Below are 22204 nucleotides of genomic sequence, written 5' to 3' on the forward strand. Positions count from 1 at the left end.
CTTAAAATTTTAAGGACTGAACAGTTCCTTTGGCCTGGTGTCCCAAGTCACCTAACACAGATGGAAAGAATCTAGCAGTTAACAGTCTTACATGTTAGACTTCTGTTCCTGATTCTCTCTACTAAAGTATCTGGTGACCAATGGAACATAAAAAAAGAAACAGCCTAAAAAGTGCTCTAGATATAAATACCATAAGGCACTTCAGTAAGCTATTTTTACATTTCTTGTAGAAAGAGGATCTGGAGTGGTGGCCACTGACCAAAGACGGGAAGGCAAAAGAACTGGAATCTCCTTTGGAAAAGCACGATCAAAACTGTAAGGACTCAAAATCACCTGTAGTCACCACATGAATTTCATTTGAAATTTCAAATAGTGTGAGACAACAAAGTGAGATCTTTTGGATCATCAAAAGAAGAGTAAGGTTGATAATAGACCGACAAAGAAACTGACTTAAGAGGAGTGCCTGGCTGGCTCAGTTGGTGGAGTGTGTGACTCTTGATTTCAAAGCTGTGAGTTCAAGCCTCATGTTGGGTGTGGAGATTACTTCAAAATAAAATCTTAAAACAAAATTTTTTTAATTAAAAAAATAATAAAAGGAGGCAAATTCAGACTCAGAGTCCTGAGCTCAATGTTTTACCTTCCTATATAAACTCTGGCTGTTTAAGACATATATATGTCTTAAAGACATACATACATATATATATAACATGTGTGTGTGTGTGTGTGTATATATATATATTTTAAACATTATACATACATACATATATATATACACATATATATGTATATATGTGTGTATATATATATATATATATTTTTTTTTTAAACATTATTAATATAAAGCTCTAGTTCTTAAACTCTGGTATCCATCAAATCGCCTTGAGGAGTTTTCCTAAAAATGCGGGTACACAGGCCTGAGGTAGACCCACTGCATCAGCTTCTTTTGTTTTAGGAAGTCCCGCATCTGTGTTAGAGAAGGTCAATGGAACATCTTTTGACTAACACAACATGTCTACAATTTTTAGACACACACGCGCGCGTGTGCGCGCGCACACACACACACTTTTAACAAATTAGGCTTCCCAACCCTCATTTAAAAGTTGGTACGCTTCTTATACATACTTGATCTGCATGGAGCATACTCTACAGTCTTTGCTCCATCCTGAAGAAAGCATGTTCCAACTGGCTCTCTCTCCTGTTTCATTTCAGTCCTCCAGTGGTACAGTGGGGCACAGGCCTGAAATCAAAGGTGGTGGTCCACAACATAAAAATTCCCTGAAAAGATTAGTGTTTCAGACAATCTACACTACCCCAGAATTGAACAACACTTTCTAAGCATTAATAGAAAGTAACCACACCTATCCTATACTATGAATTCCATATCACAACAGTGATAAGTACCTTTTTCACATATTTCATTTTCAAAATGGCAAAATTATTTCATGTAGCACTTTTTTTGATCAGCACTAAGCTGATCGAATCAACATTGTAACTAAATAACATTCTTACACACGTAGACTACACCCCAAATTATAAAGCAAATAATTTATTATTAAGAAAAAAGTAAAAGACTTTGCAGTGCTCATTTGATCTACTTTCCAAATAAATTGTGACCCTTCTGTTTTCAGAGTTATGGATTTTAACGCCATGCACGAGCAGTAGAATAATGTATGCTTTAATAACATAGTAATCTACCAAAATGTAACAGTTTAACTTGCTGGCAAAAAAGTTCAATGAACTTTCTGTAATACTTTTTGAAGCAAAACATTAACACAAATGTTGCAGACTTCAACAGTGGGTTACTCTATATTTACCCTGAAAAAAGTGAAAGGAGATGATTGTTGCTACTTCTCTATATGTACTTGATGTTTCGTGTACAAGGACTATTTGCACCTGCTTACTTCTGCTTCTTTGCTTTGTGCCTAGAATGACCCACTCTCAACCCCATCCTTGACCTCCAATTAGACACATCCTGTAGAGTTCCTTTGAAATTTCAGCTCCTAAACAAATTCATCTCTAATGCCCCACCATCATATTTTAAAAAACAGCAATAAATACTATGCAGGTAATTACAACAGGGAAGGGCTTTCTGGGGAAAAGAAATGAAAGCTGAAGTCAGAATGACAAGGAGCTAGCCAAGTGAAAATCAACAAGGTGAGCATAAATCAGGGACAGGGAACAAACACACTAAGGTACTAACTGCAGTGACCTGGCACATGGAAGGGATGAAGATTAGTGTGGTTAAAGGCTGCAAGACGGAGTGAGATGATGCCAAAGAGACAAGAGCCAGTGACCTGGTTGTGGGGATGCTTATAAGCCAGGATAAGCAGGGATTTGAACTCTATGAGTGATGGAAAACCACCTGACGGTTTTAATTAAGAAGATGAAATGCTCTGGTTCACTCTGGGCCTCCTCTGGAAAAAGGATTGCAGAGGAGGAACCACAGAGGATGGACTGCAGGAGAGGAAGCAGAAAGAGGAGATGCGCCACTGCAGGAACCCGGGGAGGTTACAATAGTGGCTGGGTACAGGGTGGAAACAGTGCAGGTGATGATTTCTAGATGGATGTGGGATACATTCTGGAGGCAGAACTGATAGGGCTTGCTGGTGGAGGGGATAGAGAGTCACGGCTGTAAACAGGCTGGGGAAGTTTCATATGGAGAGCATTAACTTTGTGTTTTTTCCTTTCTGATGAAGGGTAACAAGAGTTCTATTTTGGCTATGTTCATTTTGAGTAACACAGGAGATATCCAAATGGAAATGCCATATAGCTAGTTTGGAAACACTCTGAAAATCCAGGGAGAATTAAGAAATAGAGATATAGCTTTAGGGATTATGACATATAGACTGTATTTACAGCCATGGGACAGGATAGGAACAGCCAGGTAAAAGGTGTAGTTAGAGAAGATGGTGGCCCAGAATCCAGCCTAGGACACTCAACGCTTAGAAACTGAGCGAAGAGGAGCTGCTCAAAAAGACAGTGAGGATCAGGCAGGGAGATGGGAGAAAACCAAGAAAGTACAGTGTTCCAGAAGCCAAGGGAAGAAAAGCAGTTCAAAAAGAATGGGCTAACTGACCTCGTTGAATGGTGCTGAGTGGCAAGAAACATTCAACAAGTACCAGTGATTTCAGTGACCTGAAAGCCAAGGGTGACTTTAGCCATGCCTACCTGAGCTTGACTGTGGTTGGGAAAAGAACAGGCAGTGAAGAAGTAGAGGGGATAACTGAAGAAAACACTGAAAAAGTTTCTGAAAAGAGGAGCAAGGAATGTGGCATAGCAGGGGAAAGAGGCAAAGGGAAGGCTGCTGTGTTTTTAAAAAGAGGTATTAGTGCCTGTGATTAATCACAGGCACACTCATCCTGAACCCGGCTGGACAGAAACACCCTGAGGGGAAGGATCAACAAGAGTGGAGAAGGTAACAAGGCAGGAATGAAGGTGGAAAGTATCAGAAAGCAAGTCTGTGAAGGGCAGGACAGAGAAGATCTTTGATAGGACGGCCTTTGATCAGGGCTATCTTATCTCATCTTGTCCTGTACTCCTGAGCACACTGAGTTTTACTACTAGCTTTCAAGCAGAAACTTTTCTGTGTTTCCACATAAATTGACAAAACTCACCTACAAGTAAATATCCAAAAGACTTACCAAAATTTTATCCTGTTTTGATCTCACAGATGCTCCAAACCACTGGTGGGACTTAAACTCCAATGGATCATCCTTGGCATAATCTCTGTTGCCTAAGAAAAAAATATATTCTTAGTATAACAGAGTTTATTTCAATCCAGACACACAAAGAGTATGCCTTTGATTAACCAAATTTGATTAATCAAATGCCACATTAGCTATTTATCTCGTGTACTTGATGAATATCAGGAACTTTCAACTAACCAAAGAAATAAAATACAGGATGACTAGAAGTGTCCCAGGGTTGTTATTAACCCCCATTAACTGTAATGCAGATGTGAAAAGGTAATACTAAGTAAAGTTTCCCAGTGGCTAAATTATAAGATAACTATTAAACACTTATAATTACCTACTGTGCTCCTGAAAGTTCTATGATATAAATGTATTTATGAAAACAAAAGGCCTTTGTAAAACACGAGTAGTAAAAGACTAAAGTAAAAGACAAAGATAGCGCAAGTGGCATTATAACACAGGGGTTAGAATCTAGGAGACATGATCTGGCTGGTGGGAAAAAGAATCAGATTTGGTACACTACATGCAAATATTTATTTTCAGTTTACACTTTCGAGAAAATGATTCCCAATGTACTAGCCACCCACGTAAAGTATTGCAAATTAAAAAGAAAGAAAGAAAGAAAGAAAGAAAGAAGAAAAGAAAAGAGAAAAAAAAGAAAAGAAAAGAAAAGAAAAGAAAAGGAAAGAAAAGGAAAGAAAAGAAAAATCCTTTCCATGAGGGGTGCCTGGGTAGCTCAGTCAGTTAAACGTCTGACTCTTGATTTTGGCTCAGGTCATGATCTCACTGTCCACAACATTGAGTCCCACATCCAGCTCCATGCTGACAGCACAGAGCCTGCTTGGGATTCTCTCTCTACCTCTCTCTCTGCCTCTCCCTGCTCACACTTTCACATGCACATCTCTCTCTCTCTCTCTCTCTCTCTCTCTCTCTCTCTCTCTCTCTCTCAAAAATAAATAAATAAACATTAAAAAAAAATCCTTTCCATGGAAAAGCTCTTAAATTGATCAAGGAAAGAATTATGGAAACATATCCATAAAGCATTTGGGGAAGGAGAGACTATTTTTCTTGAGAGACTAAAGTCTAGTATGTTCCTCTTAAAATCTATTTATAATAATCATTCTTTACAAACATATATTTCAAGAACTATACTGGACAAAATATAGCAGACAAGGATCAATTTTAAGACTGCCAGCCAATATGTAAATAGTCATCACAAGGTTCATGTTAAATCTATTTCCTAAATCTCACTCATCTAAGGTAGTACTTATGGTTATTCAGTTCCATTCTGGAGACTTAAAACCAACTGAAGATTGAGATTAACCTTGAGATTAATTGAGAATTTCAATAATTCTAGATGTAATACAGACAAGGTAAAGGATATAATACTGTTCACTATACTATTCTTCTTTTTCATTATTTTAAAAAAGTTTTCTTTAATGTGTGAATCTCCAAAGGCCTCTTTCTGTACTTTTAATACAGCTGATTTTTGTCAGTGGTCACAAAAACACATTTTTATAAGTAGGGGGAAGGAGAAATGGAACTTAGCCAGTATATGCCCTTCACCATGAAAACCAAAGTTTCCCAACAGTATGGTTGGCTTGCCTCTGAAGCCTGTGTTCACCAAGCCATCATCACTGGGAACACTACATGTCAGTGACACACAGGTCACTAATCAGTCCATGGACTCACTTACATTTCCCATCCTCCCACAGTTACGTTAAAGCCACATAACTAGTTCTTGCCACGAAGCTAAGAGCAAAAGTGGCAGATGTTGCTTCCTGTTCAAGTAAAAGTGGATATGAGCTCACTAATCACTAAGCAAATGCAAATCAAAACCACAATAAGATATCATCTCTCACCAGTTAGGATGGCAATTATCCAAACAAAACAAAACAAAACCCCTAAGATAACAAGTGTTGGTAAGGATGTGGAGAAAAGGGAATCCCTGTACACTGTGGGTAGAAATGTAATTGATACAGCTATTAAACACTATGGAGGTTACTCAAGAAATTAAATGTGGAACCACTGCATGACCCAGGAATCCAACTTCTGGGTATATATCCAAAGGAATGAAATTATTATCCTCTAAGGGGTATCTGCACTCCCATGTTCACTGTAGCATTACTCGTAATAGTCAAGACATGAAAGCAACCTAAATATCTATTGAAAGATGAATAAAAAAAGGGGCGCCTGGGTGGCTCAGTCGGTTGAGCGTGACTTCGGCTCAGGTCATGATCTCGTGTTCTGTGAGTTCGAGCCCCGCGTTGGACTCTGTGCTGACAGCTCAGAGCCTGGAGCCTACTTCGGATTCTGTGTCTCCCTCTCTCTCTGCCCCTCCCCGGCTCGTGATCTGTCTCTCTCCCTCTCTCTCTGTCAAAAATAAATAAACATTAAAAAAACTTAAAAAAAAAAAAAGAAAGATGAATAAAAAAGAAAATGTGGCATATTCATACAATAGATTATTCAGCCATAAAAAAGAAGAAGATCCTGCCAGTTGAGACAACATGGATGGATCTAGAGACTTAGGCTAAGTAAAATAAGTTAAGACACAGAAAGACAAATACTTCATTATATCACTTATTTGTGCAATCTAAAATAATCAACTCATTAAAAAACAAAACAAAAAAAATAGATATGAATACTTTGTGTTTTCTCTCTCTCATCCGTAAGTCTGTAATAGATGGTGGAATCACATGGCACAAAAAACTTCAGCCAAAGGTTTTTTTTGGTTTTTCTTTTTAAGTTTATTTATTTTTGAGACAGAGAGAGACAGAGCATGAATGGGGGAGGGGCAGAGAGAGAGGGAGACACAGAATCGGAAGCAGGCTCCAGGCTCCGAGCCATCAGCCCAGAGCCCGACGCGGGGCTTGAACTCACGGACCCCGAGATCGTGACCTGGCTGAAGTCGGACGCTTAACCGACTGCGCCACCCAGGCGCCCCTCAGCCAAGGGTTTTAAAATGTAAGAACAGCCAAATTCCCCATACTCAATGATGACATGAGCAAGAAATAGTCTTCTTTTTAAGTGAGTGAGATGTGGGATTTTGTTTATAAAGCATGTTGTTACTGAAGTATATAGCCTAGCACAGCTTGAGTAATATACATTCTGCTATTTCCAAAAGGGCCTGACCAAAAACTACAAAGCTTAGCCGCTAGGCAGACTGGGTTCACCTGATAATTTTTCAAGGATTTAAACCATAAAATGTATGGTTACAAGTTACTTAATATAAACTTTTTATTCCACTGCAAGCTACCTGTTCTCTTACTGTGCTGCAGACTCTATTCTATTCCTTTCTACAAAGGAAAATGAAGTTATTTTCCTCCTTATATTAATGCAGCAGGAGAAATACACTACAACTGTGAAAGAAACAGCTGGTGCTCAGAAAGATTCACTTCCACTCACTGTCCCTTGAGACCACAGATAAACTCAGGTAATCTTAGCCTAAGGGAATTGAGTTTATGAGCTAATAATGCATGTGAACTGAAAAGTGCAACATTCTCAGAACTGCTACTTCCTGCTTCTGCTTTCAGGTAAGACAAAGCCTTTTCAGCAAGACCCTAAACTATGTCCAACTAGAGCCAAAGCTTTTCTTTTTTTATATATTTTGTTAATGTTTATTTTTGAGAGAGAGAGAGAGAGAGAGCACTTGAGCAGGGGAGAGGCAGAGAGAGAAGAAGACACAGAATCCAAAGCAGGCTCCAGGCTCTGAGCTGTCAGCACAGAGCCAGACACAGGGCTCAAACCCATGAAGTGGGAGATCATGACCTGAGCTAAAGTTGGATGCTTAACCAACTGAGCTACGCAGGCACCCCACAAAGCTTTCCTTTATTAGAGGAAATCTTAGGCTGTACCACATCAGAAAGATTCAAATTAAGGCTCCATATAATTTCTCATAATCTTTAAAACTGACATTTACAAAAACAAAATGATGCAGAACCAAAATCATGATATTCTTAATGCAATTTTTCCTGCCTACAAGACCTAATACAGATTCCTCAAAAATGTCAATGTCATAAAAAACAAAATAGTAGGGAAGATTCAATATTAAAAGAGAACAATGAGGGGCTAATTGCTAAATTAACTGATGAACCCTCCAGAAAATGGTGTGTAATATATATATTGATTATTTAGTTAGTTGGTAATCATGATCCTGAGATCAAGACCTATGCTGAGATCAAGAACCAGATGCTTAATCAACTGAACCACCCAGGGACCCCTAAGATATATTTATTTTTTATGTAAGAGTTCCCTTCCCCTCAGCCCCCAGTCTCTTGAACAAGTCACATTCATTCCCATTTGCAAGCCTTTGTTACCATGGGCCCCTAACCTTAAAAACTTTTATTCCTTTCACTATTGATTCAAACCCTTCAGTTGTGGGGCTCCTGCGTGGCTCAGTGGTTGAGCGTCCAACTTCAGCTTAGGTCATGATCTCACGGTTCATGAGTTCAAGCCCTATATCGGGCTCTGTGCTGACAGCTTCGAGCCTGGAACCTACTTTGGATTCTGTGTCTCCCTCTCTCTCTCTGCCCCTCCCTGCTAGTAGTGCTCTGTCTCTCTGTCAAACACAAATAAACATTAAAAATTTAAAATTTAAAATTAAAAAAAAAAAAAAACCTTCAGTTGTAGCTGTCTATTCATGATGCTAAGGCATGATGAAACAGGGAGTCTGACCCTAAGGAAATACCTAACAAGGAGACAATCATAGGAACAAGCCCTTATGGTAGAACAATGGCAGAGGAATGTGTGAAATGTTATGGGAAGAGGGTGGCAGAGTACAAGGAAGAGAAAGCTTTCTGGGCCAAGGGAAAAACTTGTGGCCAGAGATTAAAGAGTGGATATACTTGGATTTTTTACAAAACTGTGAGTTGTTGGCTATGACCAGAAAGAAGGATCAGGAGGGGAGTGGTTGTCAAGAGCTTTGCTGCCATGCTAAGAACGGGCTGCATGGGGTTTTTGAATTGCCCTCTATGCCCAGCAATTGTTCTTTAACTGTATTCCTGAAGGCTGAAGAGAAGTTTCCTCTTTATATAGTATTATCCAGTTTTCCATTGAAAAACTGTCACCATGATTCCTTTTTTTTCTGAAGAAATAGACTCTTCTCCAAATCTGCATGTGGTAGCAACATGGTAGGATACTGCTCTGCGCTAACACCATGTGCTTCTCATTCGCTACCACATTTTATTTCTTATTTTAAACAATCAAAAACATTCACTGCTATAATGATTAGGATACCTGCCTTTGCAGATAAACAGGTTTAGCTTAAGCTAGAAAAGGTCATGAAACAGAATTACAAATTTTACAATTTTCTGTTTTGTTTTCATCATCACATATTGTGGAGCACAAAAATCCATAGCTCTCTCCATTTGGCAAGCTATTTCCCCCAAAAGTTTTTAATGAGAGTGAAGGACCACCAATCAAATGTGAAAAAAAATCAGGCAATGCGGCTTTTTTTGATAACACAAAATGCATTTGAAACACCTGGAGCTTTACTAAAACTTTGGTACGGCCAAAAACCAAACAGCCATGTCTTAAGTAACATATGATTAAATGTGTTTTCAATTATATTACCAAACAAAAGGAGTAAAATATATTTGGTTATAATGCATTGGCATACATCGGCATCCAAAACTTAGGCAAGAGTCCTCAAGGAAACATGTATTACCCGTTGCTTTAAGTGTCTTGAGTTTCAACAGGGTCACAACCTCCGATTACCCAATTTTTGAGAAGTTTCCTAAACAGGAAGTTTTCCTTTATCAATCTTAACTCTTTTCCCAGAGACCAAGTCTTAAAATGCTTGACTCAGGCAGAAGTTTTGCTCAGAGGAAGTGTGAACAAAGAAGGGGGTGAGGAGAAAAAAAAGAAAAGTGTGCTCTCTGAACTGACAAGGAGTTCATTCATAATCTGGCTAAAACTGGCAGCTATTCTGGGGCCTCAGTGAAGTAAACATTTTGAGTCACAGCCCTGAAGTCACCATTTCAAGTGATGCTGGAACATCACAGGCTGCTTGGCCCATGCCACCAACCTCAGAAGGGAAATTAGACCCAGAGAACTATAGATACTGCAGTGATGAAAGAAATGTCTCCTCAGGCAACAGTTAAGAAAGCACAAAGATTTCTACCCATAGTTCTGTGAAATACCTTGGAAGACTAGCTTGCTCTCCCAAGTAAATCAAAGGGGAAAAGAGTGTCTCACACATAGTGAAAATGAGAAGAAACCACCCTGAATTAAAAAAAGTGGCATGAAACTAACTCTCTATTAGTCACTTTCAAAAATACACAGGGGAAAATGTTGCAGAGAAACTTGACATTATTTAGCAAGTAAATCAGTAGAGGCTTGAAAATTTAATATGTTTTTGTGCCAGCTTTTAAATCTGTCAATGGCATTTTATCAGACTCCCGTGATTGAAGACTTGAGGACAGAAGCATATTGAGCAGAGCAAACTTTAGACTCTGTCCCCTGCTTAATGGTCAGCTCTTCTCATTTCCTCTCATTCCCTCAGGGTGTTTCAGAAGACACTGTCAACATTCAGCTTGCTCTGGAGGGGATGCTTTTTTAAGACAAAGTTACCTTATCACCCTAGAGTCAATTTTGTTTTTTGTTTCTTCCTTTCACACCTAAAGAATACCCTTTGGAGCAACAAGATTATGTCATCTTTTGTGAAAAGGCCAAAGTGAAAAATAAAGCCAAAGCATAAGAAAAGCAAGGCAATAAACCTCTATTTGGAAGTTACTTCTGTTTTTAATCATTTGGTTCCTATTTATAATTATAGGACTCTATGAATAATGAAATTATTTAGGTCCCTCAGAGAGCTTATTCTTTGCTCAAGAAAGTGACTATGAACACAATGTAACATATAGCATCATGATACCTATAGTTAATAATACTGTAGTGTACAGAAGTGCTAATCCATAGGGGCACATGTACCCCAATATTTATAGCAGCACTATCAACAATAACCAAATTATGGAAAGAGCCAAAATGTCCATCAACTGATGAATAGATAAAGAAGATGTGGTTTATATATACAATGGAATACTACTTGGCAATGAGAAAGAATGAGATCTGGCCATTTGCGGCAACGTGGATGGAACTGGAGGGTATTATGCTGAGTGAAATAAGTCAGCAGAGAAACACAGATATCATATGTTTTCACTCATATGTGGATCTTGAGAAACTTAACAGAAGACCATGGAGGAAGGGAAGGGGAAAAAAATAGTTTTAAACAGAGAGGGAGGGAGGCAAAACCGTTAACAGGCTCCTAAATACAGAGAACAAACTGAGGGTTGATGAGGGGCAGGGAGAGGGGAAAATGGGTGATGGGCACTGAGGAGGGCACTTGTTGGGATGAGCACTGGGTGTTATATGTAAGCGGCAAATCATGGGAATCTACTCCCAAAGCTAGGAGCACATTGTATACACTGCATGTTAGCTAACTTACATTAAAATAATAAATAAATAAATAAATAAATAAATAAATAAATAAAATAAAAATAAAAATAAAAATAAAAATAAAAATAAAAATAAAAATAAAAATAAAATAATACTGTATTGTGTATTTTTTTTTTTTCAACGTTTTTTTATTTTTGGGACAGAGAGAGACAGACCATGAACGGGGGAGGGGCAGAGAGAGAGGGAGACACAGAATCGGAAACAGGCTCCAGGCTCCGAGCCATCAGCCCAGAGCCTGACGCGGGGCTCGAACTCACGGACTGCGAGATCGTGACCTGGCTGAAGTCGGACGCTTAACCGACTGCGCCATCCAGGCGCCCCTGTATTGTGTATTTTAAAGTTACTCAGAGAGTAGATCTTAAAAGCTCTCAGAATAAGAAAAAAAGGTTCTGTAACTATGTATGGTGACAGATGTTAATTAATCCTATTGCAGTGATCATTTTGCAATATATACATTATGTTGCATATATCATTATATTGTATACCTGAAACTAATATATCAATTATACTTCAATAAAAACAAAATGAAACAGTGCCACCCCACTGTCATCCTTTAATAAAATAGACAATTTACAGGCTTCTTTAAGCAGCTTTTTACCTCAACCATCACTTTTTGCTCAGTTGTACTTCATGCAACAAATTTCCCTCAAAGAAAACTCTGCCAATATTGTTTGCTTATTTATGTGAAAATCAACAGGCCGGAGGAAATCTCTTTGATCATTCATTTAAAGAAATAGATCATGTACCTCTTATGTATACATGCAAGGAATATAGCAGTAAATGAGACAGATAAGGTCCCTGCTTTCAAGGAGAGACATAATAAACAAATAATTATATAAGATACTTCCAGAAAGTCACAAATGCTATAAAAGAAATCTGAGAGAAAACAATGAAGAGGTAGTCAGACAGTGCTGGTATTTGTAACCTAATGCTATTGTAAAATAATGTATTGTACTGATTTGGAACTGCAAATATTAAGATACGATTAACATCTTTGAAATCTGAGTGTGTATTATAGCCAATGGTGACTTAAAATGAGCAGCGTGTTTTAATAATACATATAGCACCGTTTAACATCAATGGCACTATTACATTTATAGTCAACTGATTTTTTTAAAGGTGCCAAGAAAATTCAATGGGAAAGAAATAGTATTTTTCAACAAATGGTGCTGGGACAATTGGATAGCCTTATATAGGCAAAAAGATTCATGAGGAACCCTATCTTAAACCTTACCAAAGCAAAACAAACACAAATAGATCACAGACTTAAAGTAAGAGAGCTAAACCTATAAAATGCTATAAGAAAACAGGAATAAACCTTCAAATTTACATAAGGCAAGATCTAGAAAACCAAAGTCCAAGAGATAAAAGGTTGATAAATTAGACTTAACAAAATTTTAAACTTTTGACCTTCAAAAAATATCATACAGAAAAGTGAAAAGACAACCCACAGAATGAGAAAATATCAACAAAGCCTATTTTCAAAAGGAGACTTGTATCCACAATGAACACTCATACACACACACACACACACACACACACACACACACACACACACACACAAACCCCTTCTCCTTGCAACTAAAGGTTTTTTTTAAAACCCAGTTAAAAATAGACAAGCAACCTGAATAGATATTTCTCCAAAGGAGATAAACAGATGCCCAACAAGTACCTGAAAAGATGTTCTACATCATTAGCTGTCAGGCCAACACAAATCAAAATCACAATGAAATGCCACTTTCATACTCACTAGGATGGCTGGAATTAAAAAAAGATAAAATAACACGTCCATACCAATGTGGAGAAACTGGAATCCTCACACACTGCTAGCAGGAATGTAAAATTGGTGTGGTCAATTTTTGAAATAGTTTGGCAGCTTCTTGAAAAGTTAAACACAGAGTTACTATATGACCTAACAATTCCACTCGTACGTATTCATCCAAGAGAAACAAAAACATATGCCCAAAGACTCGTACGTGAATGTTCATAGCAGCATTGTTTACAGGAACCAAAAAGTAGAAACAACCCAAATGTACATTTACTGGTGACAGGATAAACAAGGAAGGGATCAAGGAATGCTTCTGGGCAATAGAACAGGAAACGAGCATTTACACATGTGGATGAACCGCCAGACGCAAAAGACCACATAGTGTATCATTCTATTTATATGAAATATCCAGAGAAGGGATATATACAGACACAGAAAGTAGATTTGTGACTACTTAGGGTTAGGGGTGCAAATGCGAGAGTGGCTGATAATGAACATGAGGTGTTTCTTTTCAAGGTGAGATACATGCTCTGGAATTACATTGTATCTATAAAACTATATAGTAAAATTCATTGAATTGTACACTTAAAAATGGTACACAGGTGAATTTTATGGTAAATTATATCTCAATAAAGCTGTTTTAAAAAGCAATGACGGGGGCACCTGGGTGGCTCAGTTGGTTAAGCATCCGGCTTCGGCTCAGGTCATGATCTCACAGTTTGTGAGTTCGAGCCCTGCATCAGGCTCTGTGCTGACAGCTTAGAGCCTGGAGCCTGCTTCGAATTCTGTGTCTCCTTCTCTCTCTGCTCCTACCCCATTCATGCTCTGTCTCTCTCTCTCTCTCCTTCAAAAATAAATAAAAACATTTAAAAAAATTTTTTTAAAAAAGCAAATGACAAACTTGTCAAGTGCAAAGACAGCTGCAACACTAAGCAAAAATGTATATATAATAAAGACCTCTTTTCAAAATGGACAGAAATAAACAGATGTATTAGTCGGGTAACAGATCAAGAATAAGAACAGGGGAGACTGGGTGGTTCAGTCAGTTGAGCTACAGACCTCGGCTTAGGTCATGATCTCATGGCTTGTGGATTTGAGCACCACATCGGGCTGTGCTGACAGCTCACAGCCTGGAGCCTGCTTTGGATTCTGTATCTCCTTCTCTTTGCTCTTCCCCGACTCATACTCTCTCTCTCTCACAAAAATAAAAAAAAAAACATTAAAAAAATTATTTAAAAAAAGAGTAAGAACAGATAATACAAAAAAAAAAAATACAAAGAGCTAATAAACATGAGGAAAGACTTAACCTCACTAGAAATCAGAAATATAAATTAAAACAAATGTTTCACCTGTGGGACTAAGAAAGCCTAGGAACATCTGGTTCAGGGATAGGTTGTTATCATTTTTTTCCTACTTAGCAAATATGTATCAGAAGTATGTTAAAAAACACATTTATTTCATTGGCTTCTAAGTCTCATTTCTAAAAATCCTAAATAAAAATACCAACAAGCCTTAATAAGCATGTTTGCTTTGTTAACAATAGTTTTCAAAAGCAGCAAAATGTCCAATAGTAGACTGACCAAGTTATAATTTTATGTATTTGTGTACACACACACACACACACACACACATACACACACACACAAAGTATATACATAGGCCACAAGATACATACACAAACATGCTATACACACACATACAAATATATCTTATGGACACTAGTTTCCTGGGTGGTTGGGATTTTTTTACCTCTTGATGTTTTCTTAATTATTCAATCAATGAATATGAATTATTTGTATGTTTCAAAGGTGACGAAAAAAGTAGTGTGGATATATATCCACTAATCTTCACATATAAAGCTTTAGTTATGAGCTTCTACATCCCCTCCTAATCGACTTTATTATGGTCACACTTTCATCTCCCACACATTAAAGCAGTTTTAGCTCACAAAATTCAAGAAAATTTAGTAAACTGAATAAACCTTACTATTCTTATTCCTCTATTCTGTTTTAGAGTCAAACTATAGAGCAGAATATTGCAAAATATAATTCATCAAAAAAAATAAAAATCAAAATTCTAGAAATTACTGAAGACCAAAATGGAGGTTAATGATTTGACTTAGTAACAAAATACAGTTTCTTTTTTTTTTTTTTAATGCTTATTTATTTTTGAGAGAGAGAGAGAAAGAGACAGAGTGCGAGTGGAGGAGGGCAGAGAGAGAGGGAGACACAGAATCCAAAGCAGGCTCCAGGCGTCGATCTGTCAGCACAGAGCCTGACATGGGGCTCGAACTCAAGAACTGCAAAATCATGACCTGAGTCAAAGTCAGGTGCTTAACCAACTGAGCTACCCAGGTGTCCCTACAGTTTCTTAATTTAAGAAATTCTGATAGATAATATGTAGCAGTTAGATATTAGTATTAATGGAAGGGTGATTTGCTTTATAAACTTCAAAATGTCTTTAAAAGTCTCTAGAAGCATAATTGTATTGACTCAAAACACGAGAGAAAAATCCCTAACCTCAAAGTGTTTGGAGTTACAGACAACTGAAAAACTAATTATGTGTGAACATAAAAATAAGTTCTGAAATCACAATCTATGAACATGAGAAACTGTTACTAATTCTAACACAGAGGTGTCGAGAAACATCTTTTGCATAAAATTAAATGTAATTGTTTTCCAAAAGCAAACAAGAAGAGAGTCAAAAGTAGAGCCAGAAGAAAACATGATGAAGCTTGTTTCTCTGGGGTTGGTATTTATTTATTTACTGAGTTATGACTACCACAAGGAACAAAGAATCAAAATCTCCTTCTCCTTCCATGAGTAATTCTGATGGCTCTGCTGGAGCCAGCACAAAGAATACAGGCCCTTTGAAAACATCCATTGCTTTATCAATGCTGGTTTGTTTTTTCCTAGAGATGAGAAGGAATGATCCTGAAAGCATTTAACAGTTTTAAACACCAAGTCTTTACTGAAGATTTAAAAAAAAAAAAAAAAGCCGAGTCAAGTTAAGTCTTAAAATAATGAGTCAGGTCAAAGCGAGCCAGGGAAAAGATGGATTTTAAGGGACCCTATGAATCTACTTTTGGTGAAACATTTAAAGTGTTACTAACTGCATGAGTATTAGTTGACTAGTAATAAAAGAATTAGATTAATTGATTTTTAGGTTGCCTCCCAGCTCTCCCATTAATAGAATTCTGCACCAAGGGATGACAGGTTATACCAAGAGAAACAGTTTCATTCACGAAACACAAATTCCTGGGGGTGTCTGGCTGGCTCAGTGGGCACAGCATGCGACCCTTAATATTGGGGTCATGAGTTCAAGCCCCATGTTGGGCCTAGAGCCTACTTTGAAAAAAAAAATTCCTTAGATTTATTTTGTATTAACAAGGGTAGGGACTCTATTTTTCTTTGTGTTTTTAACTTCCTAATCTGTAGTCCTGTCACAACTGTAGAAAGACCTAGACGCAACACTGAAAGAAAATGTACAAAGTCAAACTTAAGCTGTTTTTGAGACGGCCTGATTATTTTTATTGCAATGAATGCGAAATTGAATGGCACAGAGGCCAGAGAGCAGCTGAAAGTTTTCTATTTGCTATTAAATACAAAGTGTAGTAATAACACCTAGAAAATATTCCACAGCGTTTTCTTTACCAGAGAACCAGCAAGGCCAGTTTGTGGGTTTGCCCACAGCCTACAGCCAGGCCCTTCTGGGAATAAGTGCTGAGTGTTCCAGCAAACTGTTTTGGGTAGACAGGGGAGTAACCTGACGTGTGACCTTCTCTAGGACAGATACTGTTAATGAGAGGTGACACTCATTCACTGAATTTGGAACACAAATGTAGAAGCTTCTCCTGTTTTTAAGAGACATATTTAACAATCATGCAGGGAAGCCGTATTTCTAAACAGAGACTTTGGCCAGGTTTTCCTGTCAGTGCTGATCATCAGTGCAATCTTTTCGGAAAAGACTCATCACTGAGGAAACGGGGCAGTAGTCAGTCTGTTCATAACATCCGCTTCATAGAAAAGGAAAGCAAGAAGAGGATTTTCCCAAATGTCACCATAACAGGTTAAAATGCAAACCCAGATATAACCCACTTAAGAATATCTACAATTATCTTTATTTCTTTCATTTTCCATAATTACTCACTTCCCCACAACTGTTGTCTGGGCACAATATAAACAACCTTTTCTTTACTTGTATACCTCTTCTTTCTTTAAAATACCTTCAGGCATCTCACTTGCTCTCCATGACAACCCTTAGGGGTAGGTATTACCCCTGGCAAACTTAAGTCACTTGCCCAAGGTCGTATCTAATGAGTGTCAGAGCAAGACCCTGGGCTTACCTCTTCTAAGTCAAATTTGCATTCCTTATACCCACAGAGCCAACACAAAAAAGGGTAAGAGGGAACAAGACCTACTTATGTAAGCATGCCCCTTGCCCCAAAGTAGCTTGCAGTGTAACCAGTATCAAACAACAAAATATATAAAAGGGCACTGTGGTAACAGAATAATGCTCCCATGCCCAAAGATGTCCATGTCCTAATCCCCAGAACTTTACATGTGAACGTGTCCTTGCATGGCAAAAGGGACTGTGCAGATGTGATTAGATTAAGGAACTCGGAAGTGGAAGATTACCCTGGATTTTTTTAGCAGGCTCAATGTAATCACAAGAAGAGGCAGAAGAGTCAGTGTCAGATGATGTAGCCTGAGAAAGACCAGATTAGCCACTGCTGGCATTTACGATGGAGGAAGGAACCACAAACCAAGGATGCAGGAGGCCTCTAGAAGCTAGAAAGGTACCAAAACAGATTCTTCCCTAAAGCCTCTAGAAGGAACGCAGCACTGATAAAAACACTGATTTAACGCAAATCCCATTTGGACATCTGACCTCCAGAACTAAAGATAATAAAATTGTGCTATTTTAAGCCACCAAGTTTAATGTAAGTTGTTACGACAACAAGAAATCAATTCAGGCATGAAGACAAAATAGAGAAAACAGACCACATCTATCCTGCTACATGAATATTCTTGATGTTGTTTTGCATCTCAATATAATACATTTTAGAATATTTTTACTTCTAAAATATATTAAAGTATACGTTAATTTTTTCTTAAGTCTTAGTTTTCCACATCCCTATTCAGATAAATTAACTGTGTTTTCTACGTTATCAGTCATCTTCATACCCTAAATGACCTTTTGTTTCATTAATTCCACAATGGTTCAAAGTTCATACTATTCTGTCAAATAGGGAAAAATCAGTTTCAGCCATTATGCAGACCTTGGTTAAAACCTACTAATGATGTGCAGTCACTAGATCAAAGGGTTTAAAAAATTCAAGAGGGCAGGGCGCCTGGGCGGCTTAGTTGGTTGAGCATCTGACTCTTGATTTTAGCTCAGACCCAGGGTTGGGGGATGGAGCCCCACATTGATCTTAAACCCTGCTTAAGATTCGCTCTCTCTCTCCCTCTACCCCTCTCCCCCGCTTGTGTTCTGTCTCAAAAAAACAAACAAAAAAATTAGTTTAAAAAAATCCAATTGTACTATTTCAATCACTACACAAGTATGTAAAACATTTGAAAGACACTAGGCTTTCCCTTTTACATTCTAGCTTTGGCTCCGTTTACATATAAAGTCAAGAAAACCAGCAGGAAAAAGAAAAATAAAAAGTCACACAAAAAAATACAACTAGAAATGAAATAAAGGTTATGTTTAAAGTTAACAACAACAACAAAAAGATGAGAAGCACAAGTCAATAGCTTGAAAGAAAGTCCTCAACAACATATGTAAGAGCAAAACTTCACAAATCTAAGAAATAAGAAATTTTAGACTGAGGTTTCCTTTTGTTCCTGCAGGCTCTGTAATACATAAATATCATTCAAAAATCAATTAAGCTTGTCACCTTGCACTGAGTTTTCTACTAAATTAAACTTTTAATCACAGAACCCTCCATTTTCCCTTATTGTTTGAAAGGCATATGTATAATATTTTGAAGATATTCAGGGCAATATTCATTATTTCATATAACATAAAATTCTACTGAAAATAATGACTAGTAAAATTGCTGAAAGTGTTATTTTCTAGGTAACGTTCATGTCAAGTGTACTTAGTTGGGCAAGGAACCAAGGTCTACCCACTGAGATCTAGATCTTTTCATTTTTAATACAGTGTTCTACGTGTGTTAGGCTTTACAGTCAATGGATTTGGGTTGACTGCTAGGGTACTTTTTTAGTTTTTGTATTTATTTTGAGAGAGAGAGGGAGCGAGGGGGAGGGACAGAGAGCATGGGAGAGAGAGAATCCCAAGCACGCTCCACACAGTCAGTGTGGAGCCCAATGCAGTGCTTGAACTCAAGAACCATGAGATCATGACCTGAACCAAAATCAGATGTTTAACTGACTGAGACACCCAGGTGCCCCTAGAGTGCCTTCATTTAGATGTCTCCTCAGCTTACTTCCACTTTCATTTCTCATCATGCCCTCAATGCCCTCACACTACACATAGAAACTTTATACTCACATACAGATTCCACGTATGTGGGTCACACAGAATTACTTTTCATTCATAAACATCTTTTACTAATCTATGCACATACTGTTTCCTCTACTTGGAACCCTCTTCTATATGTAGTGAATCCCATTTCCTTTTTCATTAGCTAGATCATATGTCACCAAGTGACCTGGGAAGCCTTCCTCAAAGGCACCAGGCAGAGTTCGATACTTCCCAGTTATGCCTTCTTTATTTCGGTATAAATGTATTTGTGTCTACCACTCAGAATTCAAATAAAATAAATGTAGATTGGTCTTCCAAAAATATTTTTGAAATCTTCCCTCCTCTCCACCTACCCAAAATCATGCCCTGGAGTAGGAAGGAAAGCACACTAAGCATATTTATCTTTTTGTTTAAGAGCTTCTTTAGTTTCTTTAAGTGCTATGCTGTCTTTAAGACAAAATCCAGACTTCCTTCCTTAGCTACTACTATGTGTCTTAATGTATGTGACCAGCTACAGTGAAATCACCTTCCAACAAATTTATACACTGTCTAAGCATCCAGTTACATCTTTGGTAAACACTGAAAATAAAATTAGCCCATAAATTATCACTCAGTAATAGATACACCATGTATTCTTTAATTTACTTATTTTTTAATTTACATCCAAGTTAGTTTGAATATAGTGCAACAGTGATTTCGGAAGTAGATTCCTTAATGCCCCTTACCCATTTAGCCCCTCCCCCTCCCACAACCCCACCAACCACCCTCTGTTTGCTCTCCATATTTAAGAGTCTCTTAGATTTTTGTCCCCCTCCCTGTTTTTATATTATTTCTGCTTTCCTTCCCTTATATCCATCTGTTTTGTATCTTAAAGTCCTCATATGAGTGAAGTCATATGATATTTGTCTTTCTCTGACTAATTTCACTTAGCATAATACCCTCTAGTTCCATCCATGTAGTTGTAAATGGCAAGATTTCATTCTTTTGATTGCCGAGTAATATGTACACACACACACACACACACACACACACACACACACACACACACCACATCTTCTTTATCCATTCATCCATTGATGGACATTTGGGCTCTTTCCATAGTTTGGCTATTGTTGATAGTGCTGCTACAAACATTGGGGTGTATGTGCTCCTTCAAAACAGCATACTGGTATCCCTTAGATAAATACCTAGTAGTGCAATCGCTGGTTTGTAGGGTAGTTCTATTTTTAATTTTTTGAGGAACCTCCATACTGTTTTCCAGAGTGGCTGCACCAGTTTGCATTCCCACCAGCAGTGCAAAAGAGATCCTCTTTCTCCACATCCTCGCCAACATCTGTTGTTGCCTGAGTTGTTACTGTTAGCCATTCTGACAGGTGTGAGATGGTATTGATTTGCATTTCCCTGATGATGAGTGATGTTGAACATTTTTTCATGTGTCAGCTGGCCATTTGGATGTCTTCTTTGGAGAAGTGTCTATTCACGTCTTTTGCCCATTTCTTCACTGGATGATTTGTTTTTTGGGTGTTGAGTTTTGTAAGTTCTTTATAGATTTTGGATACTAACCTTTTATCTGATATGTCATTTGCAAGTATCTTCTCCCATTCTGTCGGTTGCCTTTTAGTTTTGCTGATTGTTTCCTTCACTGTGTAGAAGCTTTTCATCTTGATGAGATCCCAACAGTTCATTTTTGCTTTTGTTTCCTTGCCTCCGAAGAGGTGTTGAGTAAGAAGTTGCTGTGGCCAACGTCAAAGAGGTTTCTGCCTGCTTTCTCCTCAAGGATTTTCATGGCTTCCTGTCTCATGTTTAGGTCTTTCATCCATTTTGAGTTTAGTTTTGTGAAGATACACTATTTATTCTTAAACGATGTTTTCTTTCTATTACCTTATTTTCCAACCAAAAAGAAAAAAAGGCACCCTCTTGCTTCTATACTTTTTCTTCTTTTGAAGGACGCTAAGTTTTGTTTCCTGACACAAGCTTATAATCTATCTTTTCTTAGTTGTGTGAGAGAAGCCAGGCTTTTCCTGACATTCACAGGCAGGAGACATAGACTCAGGCCTTCAGATACTACCACAAAAGCTTTGAATCTCTAGCAAGTGATGCATAGAGACAGGGATGTGTAAGAAATTATTCTCCTGCTGCTGTTCCATGCTCAGCAACAGTGATTCCAGCAGCAGTGAAACACAGGACCAATGGTTCCTCTGCTAGCTTCTGTGGCCCATTTTTTAGAAAACTAGTGAGTTATCAATATCCTTCTAATAACTTCCTGTTCAGCTAAATTTAGCCAAAGTCAATTTTTATTGCTTTTCACAAAGAACCCAAACCTATATGCAAAATACACACACATGCATTCTACCATATATACCTGTATCTATATACCCTACCTCTCCATACACTACTAGCATACAATGGTGAGCAGAAACAAATTTGTTCCCTGCTTTGAAGAGCTTAGTCTAGCCAGGAAAACAAACACATCATAACATAACCAGAAAAAAAAATCAATGTAAATTTTAGCTCAATGAAGAAAAAGAGCTTCAGTTAGGGCACTAAGACTGTCTGTATAGCAGAACCTGATGGAACAGAGGAGGAGGGAAATTGGTAAAGGCTGTTCACAATATACTATTTAACACCAAGCATTTCTAGATCGGCAAAAAGCACCCTATTGTGGAGCTGGCTGAGGTCTGTTCTTTTTACAGGAAGGGCTAAAAGTCACTATTGTTTTCTTAAACAGTCCATGAAACAAAGGAGCCTAAAATACTTCATGCAGTTAGTTACCAATGTCAAACGTTGTGGCAAAAATCAT

General features: G+C 37.8%; 1 protein-coding gene across 1 annotated transcript in view; it reads right to left on the minus strand.

The window, feature by feature from the left end:
* ITGAV (integrin subunit alpha V) overlaps positions 1-22204 on the minus strand; it is a 91559-nt gene that overhangs the window by 51780 nt on the left and 17575 nt on the right. The window contains exons 3-4 of the mRNA XM_078451117.2: positions 3642-3733; positions 1123-1237 (exon numbers count right to left, since the gene is read on the minus strand). Coding sequence (XP_078307243.1) covers positions 1123-1237; positions 3642-3733 — 207 coding nt within the window. The remainder of the gene's footprint in view (positions 1-1122; positions 1238-3641; positions 3734-22204) is intronic.

This window comes from Panthera onca, chromosome C1 (genome assembly GCF_046562875.1).
Source record: "Panthera onca isolate mPanOnc1 chromosome C1, mPanOnc1 haplotype 2, whole genome shotgun sequence".
Taxonomy (NCBI): domain Eukaryota; kingdom Metazoa; phylum Chordata; class Mammalia; order Carnivora; family Felidae; genus Panthera; species Panthera onca.